This window comes from Balaenoptera acutorostrata, chromosome 15 (genome assembly GCF_949987535.1).
Source record: "Balaenoptera acutorostrata chromosome 15, mBalAcu1.1, whole genome shotgun sequence".
Taxonomy (NCBI): domain Eukaryota; kingdom Metazoa; phylum Chordata; class Mammalia; order Artiodactyla; family Balaenopteridae; genus Balaenoptera; species Balaenoptera acutorostrata.
In genome coordinates this window covers 40,829,206-40,857,052 of record NC_080078.1, presented here as the reverse complement: position 1 = coordinate 40,857,052, position 27,847 = coordinate 40,829,206, and the positions used below count along the sequence as shown (strand labels likewise).

Genomic DNA, 27,847 nt, shown 5'->3' with positions numbered 1-27,847 from the left:
TCAGAGCTCGTCGCCATCTTGGACTCCGGCTGAATAATAAGTTCCCTCCCCCTAAGAGCGCGCAGCCTTTCTTGAGACGCGCCTCGCTGGGAGAGTGTTAGGGGCACCGCGTCCCCGTGGCGGCCGGTGGTCGGCGGCTTCCGCGTGGCTCGGAGCGAGGGTAGGCCCCGCGTAGCTTGTTTGCCCAGCTCCAAGATGGACGGCAGCGGGGACGGGGGAGGCCGCCCTGGGGGAGCACGTGGGGCGCCGCTCGCCTTTCCCGGGGCTGCTGGGACGGTGGAGGAGTCGCGAGGCCTCCCGCCGCCGTCGGGCAGAGAGGCTGGCGGAGGCGGGGCCGCGGCCGCCCCCGAGACGAGCCCTGGCGGCGGCGGCGGCGGCCCAGCCTCTTCTCTCCTCGCACAGCCAGGCGGCCACGCTCGAGGCCCGCGTCGCCATGGCCGCGGTTCCCGAGTTGCTGCAGCAGCAGGAGGAGGACCGCAGCAAGGTGAGGCCCTGGCCGCCCTCGGCCCCCGGGCCGGGAGGCTCCGGCGGTCACCCAGACCCTACGCTCCTTGCCCTGGTTCCCGGGAGGGGCTCGCGGGGGCAGGGGCCGGAGACGCGGGAGCGCGCGCTCGGCGTGGAAAGTTGCTAAAACTTCTCGGGGGAGACCTCGCGGTGCACGCGAGATCCGCTTTGCAGCAAACGACGGAGCTCGAAACCGCGCCCCAGCCCCTCCAAAATACTGGGGAAATTCAATCGAGTCAGGTATCGGGAGTGTGTCTCTTGCAACTTCAAAAGCGCTCAGTGCGCCGCTCCGGGAGGGAGTGCTGTCGTTTTTAGCAGGTGCTCAAATAGTTGAACTTAATTTTCTTTCGCTCTTAAGATTTGCGTGTTGATGTAAGTTACCCCCATGCCGCTTGGATCTTGAGGTCTAAAAGGTGACTAATGCAGTCAATTTATGTCACCATAGCCAATTGAAGATTGAGGCAAGCCTCCACTTTGATTGGTCCTTTACTCATAAGTTAGTTTGAAATATACAGGGGTTGGTATGAGCCGCAACGTTTTGTGCAGAATCGTCAACAGAAACGTTTTTCTAACAGAAAATGAAAAAAAAACTAATCTAGGAATTCGAGGCGCTCTGACATTCAAGTAACGTGGAAGGCATCTCTTTAGGTATCAAAGGCATCTTTGATCCACAGCTCTTTGGAGAGACCTTTTCATCTAGTGGTGCCAAAGCTCGCACACGGCTGCCGGATTGTTCAGCAAGGGGGTCACTGTTGTATTAGTTACTGAAATGAAGCGTGAGGATAGGGTCTTGGTTGGGGTATTTTTATTTCTAAGTGGAAAGAAGTAATTTTTTTTTCCCTCCCTAAAGCCGGAAGTGGGAACTTGAGAACCATTCTTTCTAGAACATTCCAAAGGTAGTTTTCTCTCTAGAAGTTTAGATGGCTGAATAGAAATTTGGGTAGATGGATTCCCCCCCCCCCATCCCCCACCTTCCATCTTCTTTCTTGGTCCAGAATTTATTTTAGACAGCTCTTTACAACTTCAGCCGACCTTCCTATTTGTTAGTATAGTATACCTGTGGTTGGTTTTTAAAATAACTTCCCCACCATTCTGATCCTCGAGCAAAAGAGGATTCTGAAGGCTGTTTCCTGCTTCCTGGTTTTAGTGACTACAGGAAAGGATTATATAGAATTATCTTCCTGCTTTTCTTTTAATTGCAGAAATAAGGAAATAATAAACTTAATAAAATATTACTCTAACACGTGGCTTCATTTTCCTTCCTGATATCTGATACTAGTCCTGGGATGTGGATCAAGTCTAGATGATTTTTACTGTTCACCAAAGGGGAGTTTGGGACAAGAGTGAAATAACAGGAGGGCAAATCTTGGGCAAACTGTTCTCTTGCTGTAATTCAGCTTTGTTAGTTAACTGAAATATTTTACGTTTTTGCTGAAAATGTATGTTTAAACTTTCTGATTGCTTTGGGATTTCCATGAGGATAGGGATTCTTGAGGTTTAGACCCGCTAGTAAGGCAGGGAACATAATTAATTCTTGAGGATTTTGAGTGCTGCTGCAGAACTTTTGGCTAGTTCAGCAAAACAGGAGTACTGGCCTATATCCAGTAGCCTGGCACTTGCATTTAGTCGTATCCTTTTGAGCTGAAGGTGTTGATTTGTCTTCTTTCCCAGAAAGCAGTTGTATGATTAATTTGTTGTTTAACTAGTCCTCTACTGATGGGAAAGATGGTGTTCTGGTCTTTAAATTTAGAAAAGTAAGGTTTTGCTAAGTCGAGCCCCTGAGAAATTTAACTGAACCTTTAACATCATTAGGCCGCATCTTCACGATAAAGAAACTGGTGTAGTGCAGCCCCCGCCCCACCTCCCGCACTGGCTGCATCAACATTCTAAGGTGTCTGGAGTTTTTAATGGTTGGGGAGAGAAATGGAGATCATGCAGGACCTTGTTCCCATAAGATATTTACCCAGGCCTCCTGTTTGCCAAAAGGTCCTTTAAACAGCGGGCGTCATGTTTAGGCTCCCACTCACGGACTCAGTGTATGTCTATTGTGATGAGTCTTGGTCCCGTTAGTCTTGCCAACCTATGGCAAATGGAGTGCCAGTCCTGATTGTCTCCTGGGATTTTTTTTTTTTTTTTAAAGGATTTTCTTATTTATTTATTTATTTATTTATTTTTGGCTGTGTTGGGTCTTCGGTTCGTGAGAGGGCTTTCTCCAGTTGCGGCAAGCGGGGGCCACTCTTCATCGCGGTGCGGGGACCGCTCTTCATCGCGGTGCGCGGGCCTTTCTCTATCGCGGCCCCTCCCGTCGCGGGGCACAGGCTCCAGACACGCAGGCTCAGCAATTGTGGCTCACGGGCCCAGCTGCTCCGTGGCATGTGGGATCTTCCCAGACCAGGGCTCGAACCCGTGTCCCCTGCATTAGCAGGCAGATTCTCAACCACTGCGCCACCAGGGAAGCCCGTCTCCTGGGATTTTTATTATTCTTAACTTGTTAGTGGACTGAAGCAAATGATCACACAGGAGGGCTTTGTAAGGGCCCTCCCCAGCCTAGCGCTGTTACTTTCACCTTAACTTTCACTAGTTGGTTACATGGGCTTTGGGTGGACAGTGTTTCCTTCCCAGAGCCAGTCATTAACGTTTTACATTTATGCTGCTGCTCTGGTTTGCAGATTGTTAACTGGTGTGGAAGTTGTCTCTAGGGACACCACTCTCCACCAGCTTAGATGAAGAGTGTTAAAATTTGTTAGTATAGGAACAGTCCTGAATTTTCACCAATACTGCAGCAAGTCCAGAGTAACTGATTCTTGTGGACTGAAGTTTTCTACTATGTTTATGGCTTGACTTCTTAAATTCACGAAGTGTGGCTTCTCAAAGCTGCCCAAGCCTTAGTTCTGGATCAGTAACTTGCAGACAGTGTCTTAAGATCCCCATTTGTGAATACTACTATAGCAGGTCATGATCTGACCACTTTTTTTTTTTTTTTTTGGCTGTAGGAAGAAATGGCTTAGGGCGACTATGAGAGAATTTTCTGGATTCTGAGATCCAAATTCTCATTTGGTGTGAGACCTAGTAAGTGACTAACATCTAATGTAGAGCTTCAGTTTAAACCAGGGTTTCTTAACCTGAGCACTACCGACTGACATTTTGGGCTTGATAATTTTTTGTGGGGGGGAGTTGTCCTTCCTGCGCATTGTAGCAGTATTCCCTGGCCTTTATTGGGTGACCGTAACTCCCTTCCCTTCATCAGTGACAGTCAAAAATAAATGCAGACACTGTCAAATGTCCCTTGGTTGAGAATCACCAATTTGAACTTTCTAAAATGGTGTGATATGGGTGGGTCAGATTGTGTTAGAGGCTAATCTTTAGTGTGCCAGTTTGTTTCAAGTTTTTTTCAGATGCTTGATAAATTCTAAGGAAATAGCAGGCCTTTTAAAACATCAGCATCGTTGACTATCTTTGGTAGAATTAGCCTTCCCCCCAGTATTGAGGAGCCTTACCAAAAAATGGTAAAGGGTTCTGGGCAGTTGAGAGTTACAAACTCTGCCCTGTTTACCATGTTGGAGTTCACTGCCCCCTTTGGACAGTGGAAACCTGAGGCTCAGATGCCACAGTACTCACAAAGCATTGTGGGGCAGAATTGAAGTTCACTGAGAAATGTGCTACAGGGTGGAACTTGGTTTAAAAATCCTGCTTTTTTGCTCTGTTGTCCTGATTGCTTGAGGAAATTAGGATGTACTTCTGTAGGTCAGTAGTACCACTGGCCAGTGGTGAAAGGCACATGCAGTGAAGTTAGGTTGTATTTAGGGAAACTACCTTTTAATGAACCCAGTTATTCAGAGAAAAGTATTTTTGAGCTTTATAAGTTCTGCCTTTTATTTTTGAAATAGCGAAGGGATAGTGGGACATCTTGTCTTGCATGAATAACAAATTTGTTTTTTTACAGGTTCAAATTGAGAAGTTTCTTTACATCTTTACATGAGAAACTAGTTCCTCCCCCCCCCCCCAAAAAAAGGATACTTCACCTCCAACACCTGTATATTTTCTGATTGGCCATTGAGTTACTCTTAAGAAGAGAGATTTCCGCCTAAAAGGGGGATATGGAATTTCTCAACTGCTTCATACCCCAAAGGCAAACCCTAAATACACAGGGAGGAGTGAAGTTGCAGTCTGAGGTTCAGGAGAGACTGAACTTTAGTTTAGAGATTGGGTTCTTGGCTTGACTCCCCCCCCTTCCGTTTACAAACTTGGAGTAACTTTTTCAGGCACTGCTATATGGTCTGAAGAGGAAAGTGTAGTTTTCTCAAAATAGTTGCTTATGTTAATCTGTGGTATGCGTTTTCTGCCAGAAGAGTTTATGGTTTACTTGTTTTTGAGGGGCAGATCCCTAAGCCTTTGGGTCTAGTTAGTGTAAATGGTGAGGAGCACAAATGCAAGTGTCGCCAACCTGAAGGCTTTCACCTGATCGTTAATGAAGAGCAGTACAGAGCTTACATGTTGTGCTAGTGGGGACCAGGTATCTGGTGAGTGATGAAGGGCTGAAATGTTTATATCTGAAAGATCTGTGGTGCCTCTGACTAGTGTACAAGGAATCCCACCAGGAAGCAGGCAAGCTTTTCTTCTCTCCACGCTGCCATTTGTGTATTAAACTCATGACACAAGCTCAAGGTCAGCTCTATCCACGTTGCTGAATCATCTTTGTTGGTGAAGATAAATTTTATTCTCAAATCTTTTTCTGTTTCATCTTGGGTTGATCATAAAGTAAGACTGCTTTGTAGTAAGGAGCTGTGGACTTGATAGACCAGGAGGAACTTTTGGAAGGGAGACTTGATGAAATCTAGTAGTAGGTGAAGGGCTTTAGCTTTGAATGGAGGAAATTAGTTTTTTGTTTGTGGCAGCTGCTTCCTCTGTAGCAGTGGTATGTTGATTCCCAACAGAATTTCTGTGCTAGGAGATCATTATAGATCATATGGTTCAACCTTTCACTTTGTGAACTCCTGAAAATAATCCAGGTATCTTGCAATTAGATGGATTGTAATTAGATGGATTTCACAGTGAATTTTGTTTTAGCCGATAATTCAACTTAATCTCTTTCTGGTTCCATGTTGGGATTCCACTAGCTTGTGGGCTTGCAGCCTTGTGAAATGATGATTCAGTTTATCCATTCGCTGAGTGCGCTGCACTGACCTTCTTCCAAGCCTGGATTTCTGTTCTAGGAACTCTGGGCTGCATAGCCTCCAGATGCCCTGCAGTCTGCAGTGTTCTACTGTGGACAGCTTGTGTGTTGGTGGACTACCGGTAAGAATGGTTGGTGTCAGCAGGGATGGGTCCCTGTGGGTCTCATCTCACCAAGATGAGTGGTGGAAATCTGATCACTTGCTGCAGCTCTTTATCTAGTTGTTAAGCTTGTGGCTAATTTCCATAACTATTATCTATGTTAGTAGACTGAGATCTAGAAGTCTTTGGTTCTGTTGTCCTTGAGGACTATGATATATTGGCAGGCCTGAATTATAGGAAGGGAGGAGCCAGTGGTGGGGGGAGGGAGATGAACACAGATACCTGTAAAAGCAGCTCATGTATTGCACACAGTCAATTCAATTGTTTTTCATGCACCAGTGCCTCAGGGATAAGTGGGATAGAACACAGACAAGTTTTGGTTACCTTCAGGGTGGGAGAAAATAGTAAGAAATAATTCAGTACCATTACAGTATTTGAACCATAAAGAGGGGTTCGGAGAAAGATACAGTATTAGAATTTCTTACAGAGCACTTCCTTCCTGTGAGCTGAAACAGTAACAAAGTAATATGTGTTTCATAAGTATGTATCACGTGAGTCAGTTTTCAGAAATGACTGCAAATCCACTGTGTCTGCCGCAGAGCATTTTTGGATTTATTTCCTCACTAGTGAGTATTGGACTAGGCAAGGTATCTGTACCTGTCCAGCTGAAATATGGCCTGGTTGTTTCTTGCCTGTTCTGGCTCCATGCTGCTTACAGACCATTCAAAGATGATTTGTCATATTGGCTCTCTCCCTGGTAGGGGTCTTTAGTACCTTAGCCATTGGGTGAAGGGAAAGCAAAGCAGAATCCTTAGGAGAGAAACAGTTTGAAGGAGAGGCACACTGATGTGTAGCATGTGCTGGCTAAGTACATTTCTGCTTCGGGACTGGAGAATGGAAAGTCATTTCAGTGTATACATGCAGGCTTTTCTTCTATCTGCAGTAGTTTCCTTGCAACATTCAAATTAAGATGGAAATATAGGGGCTGGCATATTCAATTTCTTGCATGTATACAAAACTGGTTAGACTTAAGTGGCTATTCAACTAGACCCCATTCTAGCAGATTAGAGTTACTGTGGAGATGATTTCTTCCCATTGTGTTTTGTCATTTGGCTGTATGGCAGTAGTGTAAACTGGAGTCTGCAGCTGCCATAACATTTTTTATACTTTATGTATCTTCTTCTGTGGGTTCTGAATTTCTGAATCTGGCTTTCTGTGTTGCCCAGCCACAGAGGTGCTCTTTGCCATCTCTGTGCCACTTAACCTTTTGAAGAGGAGGCTTTGCAATGGCGTTAAATTAAAGTCGTGTACCAAAGTGAGTCATAAGTGAGATCTGGACCAAAAGTGGTCCTTAGCAGCTCAGAGCTTTGCAGATCTGTCCTGTGGCCAGTGTCAGGTGCCCCAGCTGGGAGGCTGATGAACAAGTGAGGGAATGCACAAGGATTGATTTAGTTTTTCTCCTTTTCAGCTCTCTTACCAAGCCTTCAGATTTCTTAAAACAGTTAGAATTTTGTTTTCTAAATGAAGCAATGCTTGTTTACCCCCTTTTTTTTCTCACAAAGATCACTGTAATCCTTACTGTAAGGATTAGTCTGATAAGGAAGTATATTGGGGACTGAAACTCCATCTAAAACTTGGAGTATGTGATGTAGTGGTTTCTGTGGAGATCTACAAAAGAAAGTCTGTTTTAGAACTTAACATTGCGCATTGGAGAGTAAATAAATGTGTTTTAAATTTGATTCTCACCAGTGACCTAAGGGAATGGGAAAGGGAAAGTTAACGTGCCTAAGGTTAGACTCCGTTCTGAAGCCTGCCTCGCCTGCCTGCCTCTTCCCATTGCTTTAAACAGCTGTCCCAGTCATTTTGACACCTGTGGCCCAGGTCAGACAGTGTTGGCCAACAGGGCTAAGGCAGCACTCTGGGCACGCACTTAGGCTAGGGGGCAGAGATGGTGAGTGGGCGAAAGTTTATGGAGGCGTGTCACCCACTCGCTGTACCCTCCACCCTGCTGATTATTTAGCAAGTACTGTGCCTTGGGGCTATGGAGTGTTGGTTCTGTTGACCAAGCAGAAAAAGGAATGCTGAGCTTTTAATCACAGTTGATGCTTCCGGAGTGAGGAGACAGTGCTGACTTAGAAGCTTTAAACATTTCACAACTTTTTACTCCTTGGTGATTGATGGGCTTCATTATCTGGGGGGTTATCTTGCTACAATACAAGAAAGTTCCTTTGACTTGTGAATAGGGATCATTTGAGTTGGTGATGGTCTGCATACTCAGAATTTTGCCACCATCTTTTTTCAGACAATTCTTTAAGGCCTAAATGCAGACTTTTTCGTGTTATCTGTTGTGGGTTTTTTTTTTTAAATTGTTTGTTTTGTTTTTGTGGTGGGGTGGGAGTGTTCATCATGTCAGGTGGTGGGATTGTTGAGTCCCTTCCTAGGGTGGTATATTTAGGCAAAAGTGATTACTGCTGGAGAAGCTGGGTGCTTGGCATCTTGTTACAGTGCACAGTCTTTCCAAACCTCTAGTGGTTTTTGTTATTTTGTGTCTTCATCATACTCGTACACTAAAAAACAAAATATCTTTGCTGACAAGAAGATAGTAACACAGTGAATAACCTGGGCTGTTACTTCTGTATGGTTGGAGTGTGGGAAAGAGGTGACATCTGATGTTGGCTGGTGAAGTCCATCGCCGCTTTGACTGGTGCTTCAATGAGCCCCGTTTACTAGATTACATTCCCCTTGGGTCTTCCAACCCTAATTCCCGAGGCAGTCCTTGTGGTGCTCGCGGGCTCACTGGGCTTGGAGTGAGCTAAAATGGAATCGACAGTGTGTTCAGAAATTGAGAGACTGCCGGAAACCAGGATTTGTGACCTCGTTAGGAAATGGAATCTCAGGAAGCATGGCTGTTGTTGCTGAACTCAGGGAAATGCACCTTAGACACGGTCCCTGGGCGGCCCCATCTTTCCACCAGTAACTTGACCCACTTTGTTCGTGTACTGACTCTTGACACATACAAACATGAGATCAGTGGGGTGGCCAGTATTCTCTGCAGTCAAATTTAGTGTATATTTTGAGGTCTTTTTGAATGCTGCATTTGCCCAGTGGTAAATTATCAGAAGGAAGGAAGCTTTTATCAGAAATGTGTCAGAGCTAGAGTCACAGCTGTGATAAAATGAAGTATCCCTGACCTTGAAGCTTTATCTTTGTTTGCAGAGATTTCATAAATGGACATGTGAAAATTAAGCCAAACAAGCAAATATTTCATAGGAGTCATCAAGAATTCACTGGAAGATGTATTTAGGTTGACATGCCAGGAACTGTTAAGTATATTGTGATCTTAAAATAGTTGATGTTAAAAATCAAGTTCTGGTGGCAAGAATGTGAGCCTTAGTTCTTAGAGGAAAGCCATTGTTCTAGGGCTCACTCTGGTTTTTGCAATTAAAATTTAAAAAATTTTTTTCTTGGTCACAGTGCTGAAGGAAAAAGGGAAGTACTGACAGTTTCTGAAATACTACAAAGGAGAGAGAAGTAATCCATGTGTTCTTAGAGAATATGTTTAATCTTTTTATACCTAATAGAACCAGTTTTTCTATTTTCAGAAGTTCATCAGTCTTTGGTCTTTTTATTTTGAAGAAAGGAATTCAAAGGGAAATTTAGAGGGAAAAACTCAGGATTCCCTGTTCTCTCATCCTCTTAACTCCAGTGTTCACTTGACATTTTCCTTGTGTTAATAGTCTAGAGGGTTCTGGCAACTTTAGCACTAGCTTACAACTGGGGGCTGGGGGAAGGATGGGATGTTTAATCCCTGCAACCTCTTATTTGTGTCAGGCCTTCAGATCCACTGTCAGCGTGTCTGTCTTAAGAATGAAAAAATTTATCATATTTTAGATTCAGTAGGAAAGCTTTTTTTTAAGGAAGACCATTTTAACGACTTTTTCCTAACAGTCCACTTCTTCCAAGAATTCTTTTTAAACAGGCAAAACTGGAGTTGGATATTATTTTCCTCTGAGTTTCCAACTCACAAAAATCAATTACTTTTGTTTCCAGGGCAGTGCTCACACTTCTCCCTTATATGTAATCGCAGTGGAATTCTGATAATTAAGGCCTTTGTTGGTTTTTACAATTCACTTCTTGTGTCTAGATTTCTCATCTCCTTGACAGTCCCTGAATATAAATAGGTCCACTCTTGAGTGGATTTTTATCTCTCCACCCAAGATCCCATACCACCTGACTGTTCTCTGTACTTCCAAGTTTTCCCAGCCTCTAACTTTCAGATATACGTACAGTCTGTTAATGCCTCTTGAATGTTCTTGTAATTTGGGCATTTATGGAAGAAGTTCAAGATTTCATTCTATCCAGTTGAAGCCTTCTTATTCTTAGTACAGTTCTTCAAGTATTTGGTTAAATGTATTTTTCATGGACACAAAGTATGTAATGTACATGATATTAGAATCATATAGTTGCTTTGTTTAGATTACAGGAATTCACTGGACCCACCCATGCATTTAAGAGCAGGTTTCCCCACAGTTTCAAATACTATCTCAACTGACTTTGTTCTACATAGAACAATAGAAGTCTTATATAGACTGCTTTTTAATTACTAGCTCCCCATTTTTGAAAGGATAATTTTTAGAACTAAAATGAATTTGAGACTAATAGCCAAAAAATGTATTTCAGCTGAGATCTGTATCAGTGGACCTGAATGTTGACCCCTCGCTTCAGATTGACATACCTGATGCACTCAGTGAGAGGGATAAAGTCAAATTTACAGTGCACACCAAGGTAAGTGACAGAATGACTTCAGTAATAACAACAGTGCCAGGTTGCAGCCTTGTTATTCACAGTGGGTGTGAGAAGAGACCTAGTGACCTGAGTGCAGTGTGGTACTCCTGCTAAGTGAGGCCCCTCCCTCCGCTTGCTCCTAGTAAGCATCAGATGAGTGCTCTTCTTACAGCATTTTCTACTGTGGTGGAGCCCTGGGGCTGTGGGCTTTGCTGGTGTTTAGTGTGGCTTGTGCTCTGCTCCGTGGGGAAGCAAACCAGGCAGAGCCGCAGAGCTGGAGCCACCTGCCACAGAACTCCACCTTTGTTTTTAATTTGCATGCGTGGGAAGTGCTTGCTTTGCCCATATTTACTAAGTTCTTGGCCGTCACCCCACCTATTATGATTCAGAAGAGGTTTTTTTCGTCCAGATTTTTAAAAAATTTTACTTTGAAGTATAACCGATATATAATGTTGTGTTAATTTTTCTCCAGATTTTTAATTTGACAAAAGCAATATGCCAATCTGTGAAAAATATAGAAAGTTTAATTTCTTGGGATCTTTTCAGGAACATTTTTAGCCTCCTTTCTCCTTCCATACTAGTTAAAATGTATTGAGTGCTTGTCTTATGCCAGGCACTTTTGTAAAGGGTTTACATGGGCTTAATTTTCTCTTTCTAACAATCTTATGGTATTCTGTTATCCCCATCTTACAGGTGAGGAACTGAGGTACAGGTTTAAATGAAGTAAATGGCTGAGGCACAATTTGAGTCAGGAAGTTTGAAGCTAGAGCTCTTGGTTTATGCCATCTCCAGCATAATATTGGTAATATGTTGTCTATGAGGTCCCCTCCCACGAGGTTTTCTCTGCGTACCTTGGTGGCTTGATTAACATACCTGTCACTCAGGCAGCGTGAGGCCTACGTGATTATATCTGTCTGAGTTGACCTGAAAGGTGGAGTTGTGTGACTAGAATTCCGTAAAGAATGTGCTGAATCTTAGCTTTGTTCTTTATTGGATCTCATTAAAAAACTGGATGTTCTATTATGCAGACTTTTCCCATAGTGCACTGCATGAAACCCAAGCCACTTTATCTGAAAATAGTAGTTAACAGTTACTTCTTTTTTCTTTACAGACCATGCTGCCCACATTTCAGAGCCCAGAGTTTTCTGTTACAAGGCAACATGAAGACTTTGTGTGGCTACACGACACTCTTATTGAAACTACAGACTATGCTGGGCTTATTGTAAGTACATTTTGGGTAATCAAATAATTACTGAACCCAATTTCTTCTACCTTGCTGTTCATTTTGTTTTGAGAGACTTTTACCCACATTTTTTTTTATAATAGATTGTGAAAATAGTCTGATTTCATTTGTCAACTAGAGTATGTGTTCACTATTACTGGTAAAATCTAAAGTATGTGAAAATAGCATTTTAGCTGTAAGATAAAGCATAGTCTTATATTCTGTACAGTAAGAGAGAGTAAGCAGTTTCATGGTGTAAAGTCTTGTCTACCTTTGCGTTTGGCATTTCTCTGGCATTTCCTTTCAGCCATCAAGTGGAATTGATCTCTGCTGGTGGTAGTGTGTGCTGGGTTTCTCAGGTGTGTTCTGCTGAAGGCGTAAAGGGGGCAGTTGTCTTTGTGCTCGGCCCTTGAGAGTTAATGCGTGGCTCTGGGAAGAGACTTAGCTGATTTTATTTATTTTTATTTTTTGGCTGCACTGTGCAGCTCGCAGGATCTTAGTTCCCCAACCAGGGATTGAACCCGCGCCCTCGGCAGTGAAAGCGTGGAGTCCTAACCGCTGGACTGCCAGGGAAGTCCCTTAGCCGATTTTAAAGGAGAGAGAAACATGGCTTTTCCTGCCAGGCCAGCTGAAGAATCTGGCCAAATAGTTAAACAAAATCAGTACTGAAGCTTATGTTTAAGAATGTCCACGCAAAATTAGAATCTTTTATCCTCTGGAATAAATTCCTTTATAAATCCAGAGATTATTATCTTCATCGTACTTCATTGGCTTCATTTTAGCATTGATTGTAATATATAAATTAAACTGACAATTGAAGCAGGATGAACTGTCATACCTACCAACTGTCCAGTGATTAACCGAACAAATGATTGCAGTCAAAGTGAGTGCCCGTTGTAGGGGACACTTCTTTTAAATGGCCGAAAGGAATAAGGTTAAGAGAAAAGTGCAAGTTGATTTTCAGGCAGCCCCACTGGGCTCCCTGCCTCCTGTGCACAGGCACTGAGTTTCACGTCTCTGGGGGCGAGAACCCTCACAAGTTACTGCCTTGACTGCAGATTCCGCCCGCGCCTGCAAAGCCTGACTTCGACGGCCCTCGAGAGAAGATGCAGAAACTGGGAGAGGGTGAAGGGTCTATGACCAAAGAAGAATTTGCCAAGATGAAGCAAGAGCTGGAAGCGTAAGTGCATTTTCTTGATGGGGGCTCTACCCTTTGAGAATAAAAATGTGTGCAGAAACGAGAATCTGACAGCTAATTTCAGTTAATTAGTTACCTGGCTATTGTCTTCTCAAATCACATTTTGCAGAGTGTGGGTGAAGGGACCTGGTCTTTGTACTTTAGACATTGATTCCCTGGGGACTGCTGACACTGAGTAGATGGTGGTTCTATCTGTAGACCATGCTTGTCGTGGAGTGTTGGTCTGGCATAAAGTGAAGAACTAAACGTTTGTCTTTATATATAAACAAGTCTTCAGGCTGTGATAACGTACAAAACTTTCTTCCCTGAAGTTTGTTTACTGGAAGTATAGTTGAAACTAGACGGCAGTGAGTGCTGCTACAAAGAAGCATTCTAAGAATAGCCACAGCTATGGCTCTTTTAATCTGGTTGTAATTCTTTCAAAGAAGACTGGATTCTTTATTCTGTATCATAGTTGGAGGTCTGCATACAGTTTCTTATGACACCATCCTTGCGCTTCTTTCCCTTGGCTCCCTCCCTTCTAAGGCGTCCACCTCAGCGAGTCTCTTCAGCACGCTGCCACAAGCCCATTAGCCTGGTACCCCGTGGACAGCTCTGAGGATAGAGCACTGAACACAACAGACTCAAGTTCCTACTATTGGGAAGTTCAGAGTCATCTCTAGTGTGTAGATTGAGATGAAGCCACTTTGTAGTTTCTAATGGTTCCAGGCTTTGTTAGACTCACTGCTGTGTACATGGCTGCAAAATTAAAGGGTTTTCATGGTTTTAAAGAAGCCAGTGTTTTGTGCTTAAGTACACGTGGGTTTGGGCTTCACAGACGTACCCTATCAACTCTGGTTATATCGCTTCCCCTTTCGGTGGCTGTTCCACAGATTCCAAAACGAGAACTGCCTTATTACCTAGTTGGATGCTACATTATACCAAGCTGCTTTGGGTCCAGTTGAGGTGTTCTGCATGGCTGGAGGAGCAGCGCAGTGAGGTCCCAGGGAGCAGTGTTGGGTGGTCAGCTGAGCTGAGGCCTTGTGCGCTTCTCTTCCAGTGAGTATCTCGCGGTCTTCAAGAAGACTGTCTCTTCCCATGAAGTCTTTCTTCAGCGGCTCTCCTCTCACCCTGTTCTCAGTAAAGATCGCAACTTTCACATTTTCCTGGAATATGATCAAGATGTAAGGCATTTTTATTCCATTTCCATGATCCAGTTAAAATGTACAAAGAATATACTTGATATATTTTCTGAAAAATTGACTTTCAAGGTTGAGTTTCTTATCAACACAACAGAAACCTTTCTTAGATGCTCCTCCCCTTGCCCACCTCCCCGAGGGCAATAGATCCAACGTGTAAGGCATTTTTATAAGATGTTGCATGTAAATATTTTGACCTTTATCCCCTCAGTTAAGCTTGGGATTATTCGAAAGAATTTAAGTTGATCCACATTTGTTTTTTTCATTGAAAGGGAGACATATGCTTGCTTTTTTACAAAAATACATTACATTTCTTGCTGTTTAATATGTATGAGGCAAGCCCTGACCTACACATTTCCTCAGAAGTCTTCTAACCGGTGAATAATCAGCATAACAGAACAGTAATTCTACCAAGAATTTAAAGGCACTAAGACTTGATATTGATACCTAGATAGTTTTTCAAAATATCTCCTAAGTCACACTTTTAGAATTACAACCTGTGCTTAGATTTAGCTGTTTATTTGCTATTTAGATCTGTTGTTAACGATGGAATTAGAGGTATCTTAAGTGTATGCTTATACTAGTAAACAGTTACTTGGAATGTGTTCAGGACTTGATGGGAAATATATGTACCGTTAACTGTTTTGGATTTCTCCTTAGCTAAGTGTTAGGCGGAAAAATACCAAAGAGATGTTTGGTGGCTTTTTCAAAAGTGTGGTGAAAAGTGCTGATGAAGTCCTTTTTTCAGGAGTTAAGGTAAGTGGCCTTTACCTGTTTGAGAAAATTCTTCTCTTTGTGTGAATAGGTGACTTTTTGTTTCTTCAGAATAGGTATTTGTGAAACAAATAGTATTAGCTTCTCAAAAATGTAAATAATTTTTTTCAAATTTGGTTATTTTTATCTACTCATTGAATTTTCACTTATTTTCCAAAAATACTCCGTTCTTTCCCAGGAGAAGGGATAAGAACCTTTCCACACTTAAGTCTTCATTTTCTCCTTTTCTGTAAGGAGAGGTTACTCAGTTATTTATTTATTTATTTTTTAAATTTTTTTATTAATTAATTAATTTATTTATGGCTACTGTGTTTGGATCTTCGTTTCTGTGCGAGGGCTCTCTCTAGTTGCGGCAAGTGGGGGCCACTCTTCATCGCGGTGCGCGGGCCTCTCATTATCGCGGCCTCTCTTGTTGTGGAGCACAGGCTCCAGACGCGCAGGCTCAGCAGTTGTGGCTCACGGGCCCAGCCGCTCCGTGGCATGTGGGATCTTCCCAGACCAGGGCTTGAACCCGTGTCCCCTGCATTGGCAGGCAGACTCTCAACCACTGCACCACCAGGGAAGCCCCTCAGTTATTTTTTTAAAAAATAAGCTACAAGACCAGTATTTCATGCTATTCTCCAGAATTGCACTGTCCCCTGGTAGCCCCGGCCTCAGGTGGCAGTTGAGCACTTGACAGATGCAGTTGGCTGGTGTAATAAAGGAACTGAATTTTATGTTTTGTTTACATGCTGGATTTCAAGGACTTGATAGGAAGAAAGAACCATAAAATATGGGTTTTACCTATTTTTATAATGTGGTTACTACAAAAGTTTTAAGCGGCACGTGTAGCTCACATGTTTCTATTGGACAGTGCTGTTCTAGAACATCAAATAAATGTACAAGTTTCTCACTAGCCTTGTAGGTGTGGTTTATTTCTTCACTCCTCAGCCCCCCTCCCTGCTACCATAACAGTTACTGTCTGGTGTCTGACTTTGCCACTTGAGGGCTTGAGTAAGGAGCCCAGGGTGTAGGTGCTGAGAAAGACAGGGCGTTGTCAGAAATGTGGAAGCTCTGGGGCTGTCTCTGGCACAGCTGAAGGTGTGCTGTCCCCACGCATTGTAGGGGCGTTTGGCATCCCTGGTCAGTGCCCGCCAGATGCCAGCGTTTCCTCCCAGTCTGGAACCGAACACATTTGGCAGGTGCAGGTATCTGAGGCCAGGGAGCCACCCACTGGGCGGAACCACCGCTCTAGCGGAATTGCTGGAGGTTAGAGAGGATGCTGAGTTTTACTGGGCTGTGCTAAATGGCTCTTCAAAATGGTTCTCTCTGTTGACATTTCCTGCCAGCATTTCACTTTTCCTAATCCCAAGTATGAAAAGTCCATTTCAAAAAAAAATTATTTTTATTTCCCTAGTCTTTAGAGGTTAAACTTCTTATGCATAAGCTTATTTCTTTAGTGTTTTTTTATAATATAAGATACATATTTGTATTGTTAGAAGTTTTGCTTCTTAAACCTCTTTTTTCCTTCCCTTTAGGAGGTAGATGACTTCTTTGAGCAAGAGAAGCATTTCCTCAGTAACTATTACGATAGGATCAAGGGTTCCTGTGCAAAGGCTGACAGAATGACCAGCGCTCATAAAAGTAAATATGTTCGCCCATTAGCCCCTTAGTCTGCTAATGTGCCAGCTCTGCTCACATAAAAGGTCTGTCCTTGTTCCTGCAGATGTAGCGGACGATTACATCCACACCGCAGCCTGCTTGCATAGCCTGGCTTTAGAAGAGCCCACGGTCATCAAAAAGTAAGTTTTTGTTGGAAGACATTTTCTCTAATCCCCTAATTGAAAACTGTTGGGTGGTAAAATGGGTAATGACTACACAGGTTCAGTTCCGCTCTTGAGCCAAGCCCATCTCCAGTCGACCATAGTCTCCAGCACTCACTTTATACTATACACCCTCTGAATGTAAATACTTGTAAGACGTTTGTAAGGGACTCAGGGCACTTCTGTACCAAATGTGGTAGCTGTTGTCAAAGCCTTTATTTCTGTCAAACTTACATGTGTCTGTTGTTGATTATTTTGATTTTGGAATTGTCTTTGAGAGAAGTTTGCTTTGTGTTTTCTGGCAAGTGGTGCTTGCGCTTTACTTGGTAATGCCCTGGGCTGACTTGAAGAGATTTGGTTAAGGTGGCCATAAGAGTAAAGTAATGACCCCAGTCTGATTTTGAGCATTTTTTTATATTAATTTTTCACAGTTTCTTCATTCTAGTTATTTCTGGTGTGAGATGGAATAGTTGGCCCCTTCCATACCTGTGGGTTCTGCATCTACAGCTTCAAACAATTGCAGATAGAAAATACTTGTTTTTAAATTCCAGAAAGTTCCAAAAAGCAAAACTTGAATTTGCTGTGCATCAGCAACTATTTGCATAGCATTTACGTTGTATTTATAACTATTTACATAGCATTTACATTTTAGTCGTGATAAGTAATCTAGAGATGATTTAATGTATACAGGAGGGTGTACGTTATACCATATAGATAAGGGACTTGGTCAACTGTGGATTTTAGTCTCTGTGCAGGGTGGGCACTGTATCCTGGAACCACCCCTCGCTGTTACTGTCAAATGACTGTGTTCTACTTACACCTAGGCTTGGTCTAGGGGGCGTTAGTATTTCAGACTTGAAAATGGGGGTCAGGCTGATGGCAGAACCAAGACAAACTAGTAGTGTATTTATGGCTTAGAACCTGACCTTGGCTAACACAAGTTTAACAGCGGATAAGAACTTGGGGACACAGGTTCTGCACAGCAAGGTGGCTGAGGGGCAGCAAGAGAGGCCAATGCCGGTGAGTGCGGCACTGGAAATGTGCTCGATTTCGTAACCGTCTTCTCTGCTAGATTGGGCCACTTGTGATGAAAGCATTGCTTTGATAAGTTAATTCTAAAGCACCACAGACTAGGACTCCTGAATTTACCCATTCATGTCTTAGAGCATTGATAAGATCATATTTCATACATGATTTAAGACCGTAAGCCAAAATTGTGTATATTTGCAGGTACCTGTTGAAGGCGGCTGAGCTATTTGAAAAACTTAGGGTAAGGATTTTTATGTTGGTCTTCAAGGTATGTATTTTATAATCTGTAGATTTCTGCTTAGATGATGGTGGCCTTTGGTTTTTTAACAGAAAGTAGAGAGTCGAGTCTCCTCAGATGAAGACTTAAAGCTGACAGAGCTCCTCCGATACTACATGCTCAACATAGAGGCTGCTAAGGTGAGGGAGTTCTCGCAGAAGAGGTCTGATGATACAGATGTATTCTCTTTGTTAAAAATGAAAGAAGATGGGAATTTGTCAGGATTGTTCATGTAAGTGATGTCAGCCTAAAGAAAGAAGTAAACTGAGGCAAGCTCGAGTTTCTTCAGGAATAACAGAGGAGTTGCAGTGTGGGAAACCCTGTAGCAAGCCACAGGAGAGTCCATTGAGGGTGTGGGGTGGGATGTATTTTGGGGCAAGGAGTGCAAAGAGGAAGAGTCTTTGGCAGTAAGATGGTTGGCGTGAGGGAGGTGGTCCCCAGCAGTCAGCTCATTGGCCGGTGTTCACTGGTCGGGAGGTAAGTCTGGGTCTCCTGTGTATCAGGTGTTTGTGGGAAATCAGTCTCTCAGTTCTTAAGTTGTATAGTTATATTCTGAGGGTGCGGGTGTGTATCCTCCAGTTCCGTTTTAGATTGAAATCATCTCACAGTGATGTTCCTTTTTGTGACATTGTGTCCTTAGTTTGCATTGCTTAGGAACTTAGGGGCAGTAGGGCTGGTGCTGAGTAGACAGATAATGGTTTGGGAGATTATATGCTGTTGGATGCAGAGATAACCGGACACATGCCAAAGGGGTTATTTCTGAGGCAGAAAAGGCTTTGGGGTTGTGATCTTTTATTGAATTGCAGTTGTCACTGCATCCTTTGAGTCATAAAGCATTACTTAACCAAAAGCAAGGTGAAGTGGTCAGCAGAATGACCTTTGGGAATGGAATGTGCATTCTTCACTGTCTACACTGTCCTGAAGAAAAATGTTTAAATTATTTTTATATGAAATATACTAAACCTGGCAGCATAAAATTAGGTAGGGAAAATACCTAATGGGAAAATGTCATCAGGAAGTAGAAATTCATTCTTTCCCCCATAGTTTAGTTTTATTTTAGGTGACTTGTCTTGTGGCATGTTTTCTTAGAGAAAAAAATCCTGTAGTCGTCACTGTTTGGTTCCTTCTCTTGATCCATATAAAGAATTCTGGAAAGGCTGTCAACAGTGCATTAAGCATTGCTATTACCAGCCTAATGTTGAGATTTAAAGGGGGGGGGCGGTGCAGGAGATGGTTGATGTCTGACATTTTAGGCAGTGCCCAAGGTACTGGTCTGTTTTTTAGAGTACTTCAGATAGTCTTCCTGTTCTGTTCTAGAGATTTTTCGGTATAGGTTTAACTACCATGTATCATATCTGTTAATTTTCTTCTCAGGATCTCTTATACAGACGCACTAAAGCCCTCATTGACTATGAGAATTCAAACAAGGCATTGGATAAGGCCCGGTTAAAAAGCAAAGATGTCAAGCTGGCTGAGGCACACCAGCAGGAATGCTGCCAGAAATTTGAACAGCTTTCTGAATCTGCAAAAGAAGGTTGAGTGGGGCCACTCTTTATTTACTTTTTGCTTTTTATTTGGAAGTAATTTCAAGCTTACAGAGAAGTTGCACATATGGTACAGAGAACACCCATACATCCTCTGCTTTGTCACTTGCACATGTACATGTGCTCCTACTTGTGTGATTTTATAAACATATCTGGGTTGGGTTTTTTTTAACCTTTTGAGATTAAGTTGTATCTTTCTTAGTTGTTTTATCCCTGAAAACTTCGCTGTGTTTCTCTTACATCCCTGCAGTACAGTTACCAACTTTGGTAACCTTTGATACAATACAGAGTTGTCCCCTCCCCGACTCCTCCATGTCAGCACTTGGTGCTGTCTATTAACACAAGCCTTCCCTTCTCTCCCATATTTTTTTTTTATCATCTTCGTTAGACTCATGGATTCCTGTTTTCAGAAAGTTTTAAAATTCATGACTGTACAAAGTTATTTTGGTGTTCATACTGTCCAGACTGAGCCAGTGAGAGTGCCTTTAAAGCTGGCGTGTCCTTATGACACCCCCATATTTTTGAGGATTAGATGTTTCGTGCTAATCTTAGACCTTTTCTACTCCAGCCATGAAAATCGCCATTTCTTCCAGGAGCCCAGATTGAGTGCTACGTGTGCTCATTTCTTCTGGGGTGCCTCTGCTTCTAGACCTTTCAGCCAACAGTGGGGAAATGTCAGGATGTGTGCACACACATATTACTCTTCAGGGATCATGAGTCTGTGATAATGACTCAGTTGTATTCCATCTCCACAGGGTTGGTTCTTGCCTTCTACCATTCCAGAGTAAGGGGCTTTTAAAATATAATTTAGGACTTCCCTGGCGGTCCAGTGATTAAGACCCTCTGCTTCCAATGCAGGGGGCACAGGTTCAATCCCTGGTCAGGGAACTAAGATCCCGCATGCCACGCAGCATGGCCAAAAAAATAAAACAAAATAAAATTGGGAGATGGTGTACCATGTCCATTGAACATGAGTGTAATAGGTAGTCTTTTCCTTAGTGGGGATCTCACTGCCCTGAATCTTAGGGGCCATGGAACATGCCAGAGCAAAAAGTAAAGACTGTGTCTTCCAGAATGTGAATGTAAATTAGAGTGGACACTTGATTCACCCTCAGAACACCCTCCCCCTTCAAAACTCAGGTTTCCATGTGGAATCCGTATCTCATTATAAGACTGTTTCCTCAGAACTTCGCCCTCCTCTGTGGCGCTGCAATCCCGGTGTATCTGGAAGAGCTCTGCTCCTTTGTCTTGGCTCCTCTCTGTTCAGGACTCCGGTGCCCTCACTGAGGGACAGGGCTTCTCTGTACAGTCTTTGCAAATGACCTGCAGACACGCTCCCATGGCTGCCCTTTGGATTCTTTCAGAGGAACCTCCTCGCTGCACTGTAGTTTAAATAAAAATTCTAGTTTTTTGAAAAAAACAGCTAATTTAAATTTATAAGGAAAAAGAACACTTCAAAACTACTGAGTTGAAATCTTAGGTTATTGTATAGGCCAGAGTTTAGTGGCTTTGAGAATTTTTTTAAAGAGAAGCCACAAAGCTTTACAATATGCCAGATTAAGCCTGTCTCTATTGCCCACAGTTTGTCCCTTTGTTGTTTGATCGTATCCTCCTTATTCAAAATGTAAGCCTGGGTGTACACTATTTAAAAGTGCAGTACTCTGTAGAATAATGAGATAAATGGCTCCTAGGCTGTTTGTCTTACGTTGAGGTTCTAAGGTTATGGCTGAATTGATGGGAGCTCTTGCAGAAGCACAGGGCAGTGGGCAGGTGTCCTGGGAGACAGATGGGTCAGTCTGGAGTTCTGGTCCTGGAGGGAAGGAGAAGAGCTTATTTTGACATCTGACAAGACCAGCCTGATATATCCAAGTTACTGTCGTTAACATCACTATACATTTTTTGAGTTTTTATTTTTTAATGTGGCTGCTTGTATTACATTTCTGTTGGACGGTGCTGTGTAGACAAGATACAGGACTCTGAGCACCAGCTTAAGCTAAGGGACGATTTTGATCACAGGAGTGATGGTGAGAGCTGCAGGGTAGAGCCTGAGTTCACAAGTATGTGGAAGGAATCAGAGGGAGTCTGATAGGACAGTGATCCTGAATTTTCATGATGGATAAACACAAAGGTGGCATGTTCTGTAGCAATAGCCACAAAAAAGCAGTTTTCAAAGTTTAAAAATGATCCATAAAAAAGGTCATTGGTGCAAGTATGTGTGGCCCACTACCTCCCTAGCTCACCCTCCACAAGCACTGGTTCCTAGAGGCAAAGGGCAAGGCAGCTCAACTCAGAAACCTCCAGGTGTTCAGGGGCCATTCTTGGTGACTGGGGGGTGTGTTCCAATGGCAGAGATAACAAAAATGTGAGAAAATGTGGTGTAGGATACCAAAGCTTTGGAGATCATTTTATTTGTAAGAATGGTATTTGGAAGATAAAGATGAAGATTGTTCTGTTTTTCTTGGTAAACTTTGCTTTGTAGAGCTAATCAATTTCAAACGAAAGAGAGTGGCAGCATTTAGGAAGAATCTGATTGAAATGTCTGAACTGGAAATAAAGCATGCCAGGGTAAGTGTTATCTTCAAACTAAGTCAACTTTGGGGGGTCTTTTTCAAGTTATTTACCAATTCACTCTTCCAGTGTCATCAAGCAGATGGCATTTGCTTTGTGGTTTTAATCCCCTGAGGTGTGGGTGGGAGCCACTTGTCAGAGTATTTTTTCCACTGCAAACCAAAACTCCGTATGTCTTGATGAAATACTGCTTTTTGAGAAGAGCATTCTTGGTGGCGGTTACCCAGCTTCTCTCTTGATGTCCTTGAGGGCCACACCCTGAAGGAGTTTTTCCAGTAATTTGTGAGCATCCATCATAGCATTTATAAGCTCTTCGTTATCTGGAGTTTTCATGGTAGATTTTTTTTTAAAATAGTTTTCGAATTTGCTAAGTGTCTTCTGATATTAAGTCCCTTTTGGTTTAAAAAGGAGGAAAACTTCCTCATAATGTTTGTAGCATAATTTAGCCCAGAAAAGATGGAGAACAGTGGTTCTCAGTGCTAGAGCATATTGAAATCCTACTGGGGAGCTCTTAGGGGTTTTTTGTTTTTGTTTTTTTTGTGCCCAGGCTCATTCACTCAGGGTTTCTGGGCTCTTTGGGTGGTTCCTGGGTGCAGCAGATACTGAGCCTCAGGGTGCTGTCTGAGCCAGGGCAGTCAGGTCACTGTCGCTGGCCATCTGTGCTGGTTAAAGCGGGAAGACTGAACGTTTGTATGTATTTTGAATTCCTTTATTTTGACCACAACAGAGATGCTTACTCACTTGCCTCTTTAAGTCCTGCTGTATATGGCCTTTTAAATTGGAGTTTTAAAGTATCATTTATGGGTCATTTATGCGTAGTGTTCTGAGTATTCTAGGTTTTTTGAATTCCTTTAAAGTGAGAACTTTGTACAGTATTTCCTGCCAAGTCCTATGTGAATATTTATCATTTGTAATCTCATTTATAATCTCACCCATAACTACTTTTTAGCAACTTTTTATCCAGTCTTTCCAAGGCTTTCAAATACCACATTTAGGTTAAGTCACATGAGTGGGATTGGCATGATGGCAGTGGGAGCAAACCTGGGGTGTGGGGTGGAGGTGCTGAAGTGCTGACCAGCCCTTCTGAGGGTGAGGAACTCCCCAAAGTGAAATTGGGGTGAGGGGAATTGTGGTTCAGGGGTCATTTAATGAAAAACAAGCACCCGGCCAGATGTCTTGTGACAAGCGAAGTCGGTGGGTCTGAGGTCCGTGCCTCACCAGTGCCCCGACGTCTGTCTTCTAGAACAACGTCTCCCTCCTGCAGAGCTGCATCGACTTGTTCAAGAACAACTGAACGAAGGACGTGAATGTGAAGAAAGCCCGCATCACTTGCACTCAGATCATTACCACGGAAGATTTATTACCTTTGGCTTTAGTTTAAAATTATGTGAATAAATATTTTGATTTCTAAAGATCTTAACACTTAACCATGTTGGTTTAAAGATATTTCTATTGCATGCTACTTGGACATAACTAATCTTTATGCATTTAATACCTCAGAGTGGGTAGAATCTAAGTACTGGGTTCTCCTCTAATTTGTCTTTCGTAATTAAGAAAGGGTGCGGGAATCTTGCGCCTTCTGGAGTCTGTGTAAGCAGTGGCCTGGCACACACTGCCTCACTGTTCCCTGTGCCCATGCCCCTACAAACCGGATACTTTAGGGTAGGTGCCGATTATAACAGATAAGTCAGCCGCTTGCTACAGGTAAGAGACATTCCATCTCTTCATTAGGTAATTTCCCCCTTTCTTACTCTCCTGGTTCTTTAATCACCTTGAGTTGTTTGTACTATAACAAGAGCAAGAAAAATATCATATCTTTATATACACCCTTTGCAACTCCATTTTTGTAGTTGGGAGATAAATATTTGAGGGGAAAGAAGCATCTTAAGGGTATAAGAACAAGTAATAAGGCCTAATTTAGAAGGTGGCCAGATCTACATTAAGAAAGATGTGAACCCCCTCCCTAATGGGGGGGGCGGTATGTGTGTGTTTGGACTTTTTATAAAGTGTACAATAAAATAATCCATGCTCTACTATGGAGTGTTTTTGTGGGAAACAAGGCCAGGTGCACCCTGAGACTGCAGTCGCAGCTAAGCCTTGGGGGTGGTGAGGGCTTTGGTATCTGCCAAGCGTTGTCCCAGCCTCTGTTCTAATCTTAACAGTTCAGAAGACTACAGACCTGTTTTTAAGGGTATATTTGTCCCATCATCAGTGTGACTGAGCCTTAAGGTGGTGCGTGCCAGGTTTATGTCTATCTTTTGTAATTATTTGAAAGATACTTTGAGACTATGTAAAAAGTTTACCCACTGCTTTTAGCCTGTGTTTTAATCAGCTGTAACTGGTGTGAGGGTTGTAAAACTCTGGTTTTGGACACCATAGGTGACTTTTTCTGATGTTAAACTGATGCCGAAGTCTTGCCCTCCCAGCCAGTTACAGTGACTAAAATTTACTAAACAAGCCCAGACACAGTAATTCCTGCCCCCTTCACGTGAAGCGTTTGGGAGGCGTGGTGCAGGAAGCGAGTGCATTTAAACAAGCTCTGCTCCAGTCTGGGTTCCTAACCACGTCTCGGTTCCCGCACACCTGTCACCCCGGGATCCCCCACAGTAACACAGGCGTCATGTGGCGTTGGGGTGTGCGACTCTGCCTAGTGTGCCTGGGTCACAGCTGGTCCCAGGAGTTCTGGCTGTGGCTCGCCTTGCCTCAGCCCGTGACTGGGGGCCACTTTGGACTAGGTCTGTTGCTGGATGTGGAACAGGTGGTTGGGGCGCTGGGGTCCAAGTCCCGGCCCTGCTTGGTGGCTAAGGGGGCTCCCTTCTGAACCAGATAGATCTGTAAGGTGCAGCAATGCCTTAAAATAGGTGCCCCTCAAGTTAATTTTATACGAGTGATCTCGGAGTGTTTGTGTTTACTTTCGGCACTAAAGTCATGGGCCTGCTGGTCACTCATGGAACTGCACGGGGTTCTGGGCGGGTGAGGGTGTTTCTAGTCCTCCCCTTCCCTGCCCACGTCAGCCAGTGGAGCCATTGCTGCCTCTGCAAACCTGGGCTCTTCCTGAGGAGCCAGGCGACCTGGCTAAGAGGGAGCCAACGCCCTGATGCAGGAAGGCAAGGCTCGGTGTGGGACTGGGTGCTGACATCTACGTGCCGCCTGGCGGGTGGCAGAGGGTGCAGACCCAAGGGAGGGGCTGCCTTGTGCAGCCTTAGCAGGAGGAGAGCCAAGTGAGAAACTTACAGCTGCCCAGGCACCTTCCAGGGGCACAGGTGGGCACAGAACATTCTAAAATGCTTTTCCTCAAGCCCATGGGTGAATGGGGGCCACTTCTGTGTGGTGTGTGGGAGGCTTTTGTTGGGGTGTCTTCTGAAAGCTTCAGTGCGTGTGCTGTAGGGTTGAGGATTGCTCTGAGAGACCTGGTAGCTAGTGACTCTTCTGTACCACATACAGCGCATGCCAGGTACTGCCTTCGCGGTTCATCTGAGGTGATGCCTAGACCCAGCTCTGTAAGAGGTGGTTTCCATTTGGAAGTCACTTTGCACCGTCAGCTTCCACCTGTAGGGGCAGAGGCACCCAGAGCCCACACGTGCCCTCAGCTTGTGGGACAGAGGGACAGCCCAGTGTCTGCAGAGTTGTTTCCGATGGTCTCTTCCCAGAGCAGCAGTCCTCTCTGGGTGACCCAAGACACTCTCTGTTGCTGAGGCTGTTCCTTGTGTTCTGGGACTGGTGTCAGACAGACGGGCGGTAATGGGTTCAGAGCTGGGCCGTGTGACAAGGCTGGAAGGAAGGCAGGGAGCACCACAGCTGGGCAGGGGCCGGTTATGAGCTTGAGAGGCAGCTGGGAGCTGAGCGGTCCAGGAGGGGCCTCCCCCAGCCCTGTTCCCCATGCCCCTCCCTTGCTTGCGTGGGCAGAGCAAAGTGACTCCTTGTTGCAGGTTTAGTTTGTTGCCATTCAAAAGGCATTTAACTTCTGTTTTAAATCTTTACTTCTGACTACTAAAGAGGAATTCAGACAATACAAACTAAACTAGGAAGTAAAAATCCTATTTTACCACATCCCATAAAAGTCAGTTAATATGTTTCTGATTTTCCCCGTATGTAGGTAGTGTGTTTTACAGAGAACGGTTCAGGATGCCAGAGTAGGGCTTGGTTTCTGGAGGTTCCTAACCGTTGAGTACCTTCTCTCTCCCTTTGGAATGGTCTCCATGGTCCAGAGGCCTGAACACGTTTTGTTTCTTTGTCTTTCCACTGCCAGTCCCACCAGAAAGAGGGCAGGACCCCCTGGAGGTCAAGTGTGGAGGAGGTGAGGGTTTCTTGGCCTTCCCACCCTCGGGCCTCTCTTCAGCAATCTTTTTCCCCATCCCGCAAAGTCTTCACTTGTTAAACCAAAGACTTACCTAGCCATTTTAGGAAGATTTTAATTTTAATTGGGTCTTACTTTCATGTTTTACAAAATCTCTTTTTAAAGCTCGTTAAATTGTGAGACCTGTAATCTTCAAAACACTCAGGAAAAAGGAGAGCCCATAATCCCAGCCCACAGCCATTTTATTTCTGATGGCTGCCTTCCAGCTCTTGCATTAATTCATCTGGTGCACCCTCAGCTGAAGGAGGATTTTTTAGCATCAGTCAAAGGGGAGAGGCTTGGGGGGGGTCGGGATAGGATTTCCGCTGAAGCTTGCTGCACAGATTATGTAGTGGAAGGCTGGCCAGATGCTTACATTTCAGGAACTGTTTAGTGGCCTCATTTTTTAACTGCCATGCCGCAGACTCTTGTCATTTTGGTGGTTTGGAGATGGAATGGAGACCGTGTGTGTACTTTGCCATGTCCCCTCACACTGAAGAATCACAGGAGGGGACTCTGCCTGATCTGGATGATCAACCCAAGACAGGGCAAGATTCCGGGACAGCAAATTAAGACAGTGCTGCTGGGCTTAGGCTACTACCAGTTTCCCCAGATTCAGGCCTGGTACACATGCTAATTCCTGGCCTAGCGGTGGGAGTCCCAACGCCACAGTGGCCTGTCCTGCCTGGGGAAGGGAAGTTCCTGCAAAGCAGCTGAGCAGGTCACTCGAGGGTGAGTCAGCCTTTGGCTCCAGCAGAGGCTCTTGGGGCCTCCCCGTCCTCGGGGTTGTTGATCGTATCACGAGCCCATTTGGTCTTGTTGGGAGGCAGACGGCATGGATTTGGGGGCAGAAAAAGTGGCCAGAGGAGGAGGGGGAGGAAAAGGGATCCTCAGGAGATGAGGGGAGAAGCAGCCAGTGAGCGCCCACAAACAGGTGATGGATAAAGCCCATGTCGAGAGGGAAACTCTGGAAACGCCTGCTCAGAAGCCTTGTGGGGCTTGCACAAGCGTTTTTCTAGAGTCTGGTTTTTGTCTTTGGGCCCGTTGACACCGCCTGCAAAGCGCTTGTCCCACTGAGGGGGGCGGGGACAGGCCAGCGCGGGGTGCTGTCGCGAGGGTCCTTGTTGGGTAGGCGGAGAAGAGGTGGGCAGGGGCCGGGATTGTCAGGGAGCCTCCGCATCACCAGCACTGGCAGCCACGTGCTGGACGAGCTCACGGTCCCCCACTTCGCTCCTCATGTTTCAGTTTAAAACCTGAGTCTGATCATGACCCTCATCCACAAAACACCCTTCCAGGATGCCCCCATCTGATGCAACATAAAGGCGCAAGTCCTTCCAACGACTGCAAGACCCCGCC

The 27,847-nt window shown here is 44.2% G+C and overlaps 1 protein-coding gene and 1 non-coding gene across 5 annotated transcripts; both read left to right on the top strand.

Annotated features, from left to right (window-relative positions):
• Positions 1–18: 18 nt before the first annotated feature.
• Positions 19–23,981, top strand: SNX5 (sorting nexin 5). 4 transcript variants are annotated; one of them, XM_057528993.1, is made up of 14 exons: positions 19–160; positions 403–484; positions 10,459–10,563; positions 11,675–11,785; positions 12,844–12,965; positions 14,023–14,146; positions 14,822–14,917; positions 16,453–16,558; positions 16,641–16,716; positions 17,968–18,007; positions 18,097–18,183; positions 19,418–19,577; positions 22,067–22,152; positions 23,399–23,981. In XM_057528993.1, the coding sequence occupies exons 2-14, from the start codon at positions 434–436 to the stop codon at positions 23,447–23,449; spliced, it is 1,215 nt and encodes a 404-aa protein (XP_057384976.1). In that variant the 5' UTR covers positions 19–160; positions 403–433; the 3' UTR covers positions 23,450–23,981. The 4 variants fall into 4 exon arrangements, with proteins under 4 accessions (XP_057384976.1, XP_057384978.1, XP_057384977.1 ...); XM_057528994.1 differs by having other exon boundaries at positions 39–160; positions 407–484; XM_057528995.1 differs by lacking the exon at positions 403–484 and having other exon boundaries at positions 30–160.
• Positions 5,641–5,877, top strand: LOC114237907 (small nucleolar RNA SNORD17). The gene has a single exon (XR_003623375.1). It is a non-coding gene; the product is annotated as a small nucleolar RNA SNORD17 (small nucleolar RNA).
• Positions 23,982–27,847: the final 3,866 nt, after the last annotated feature.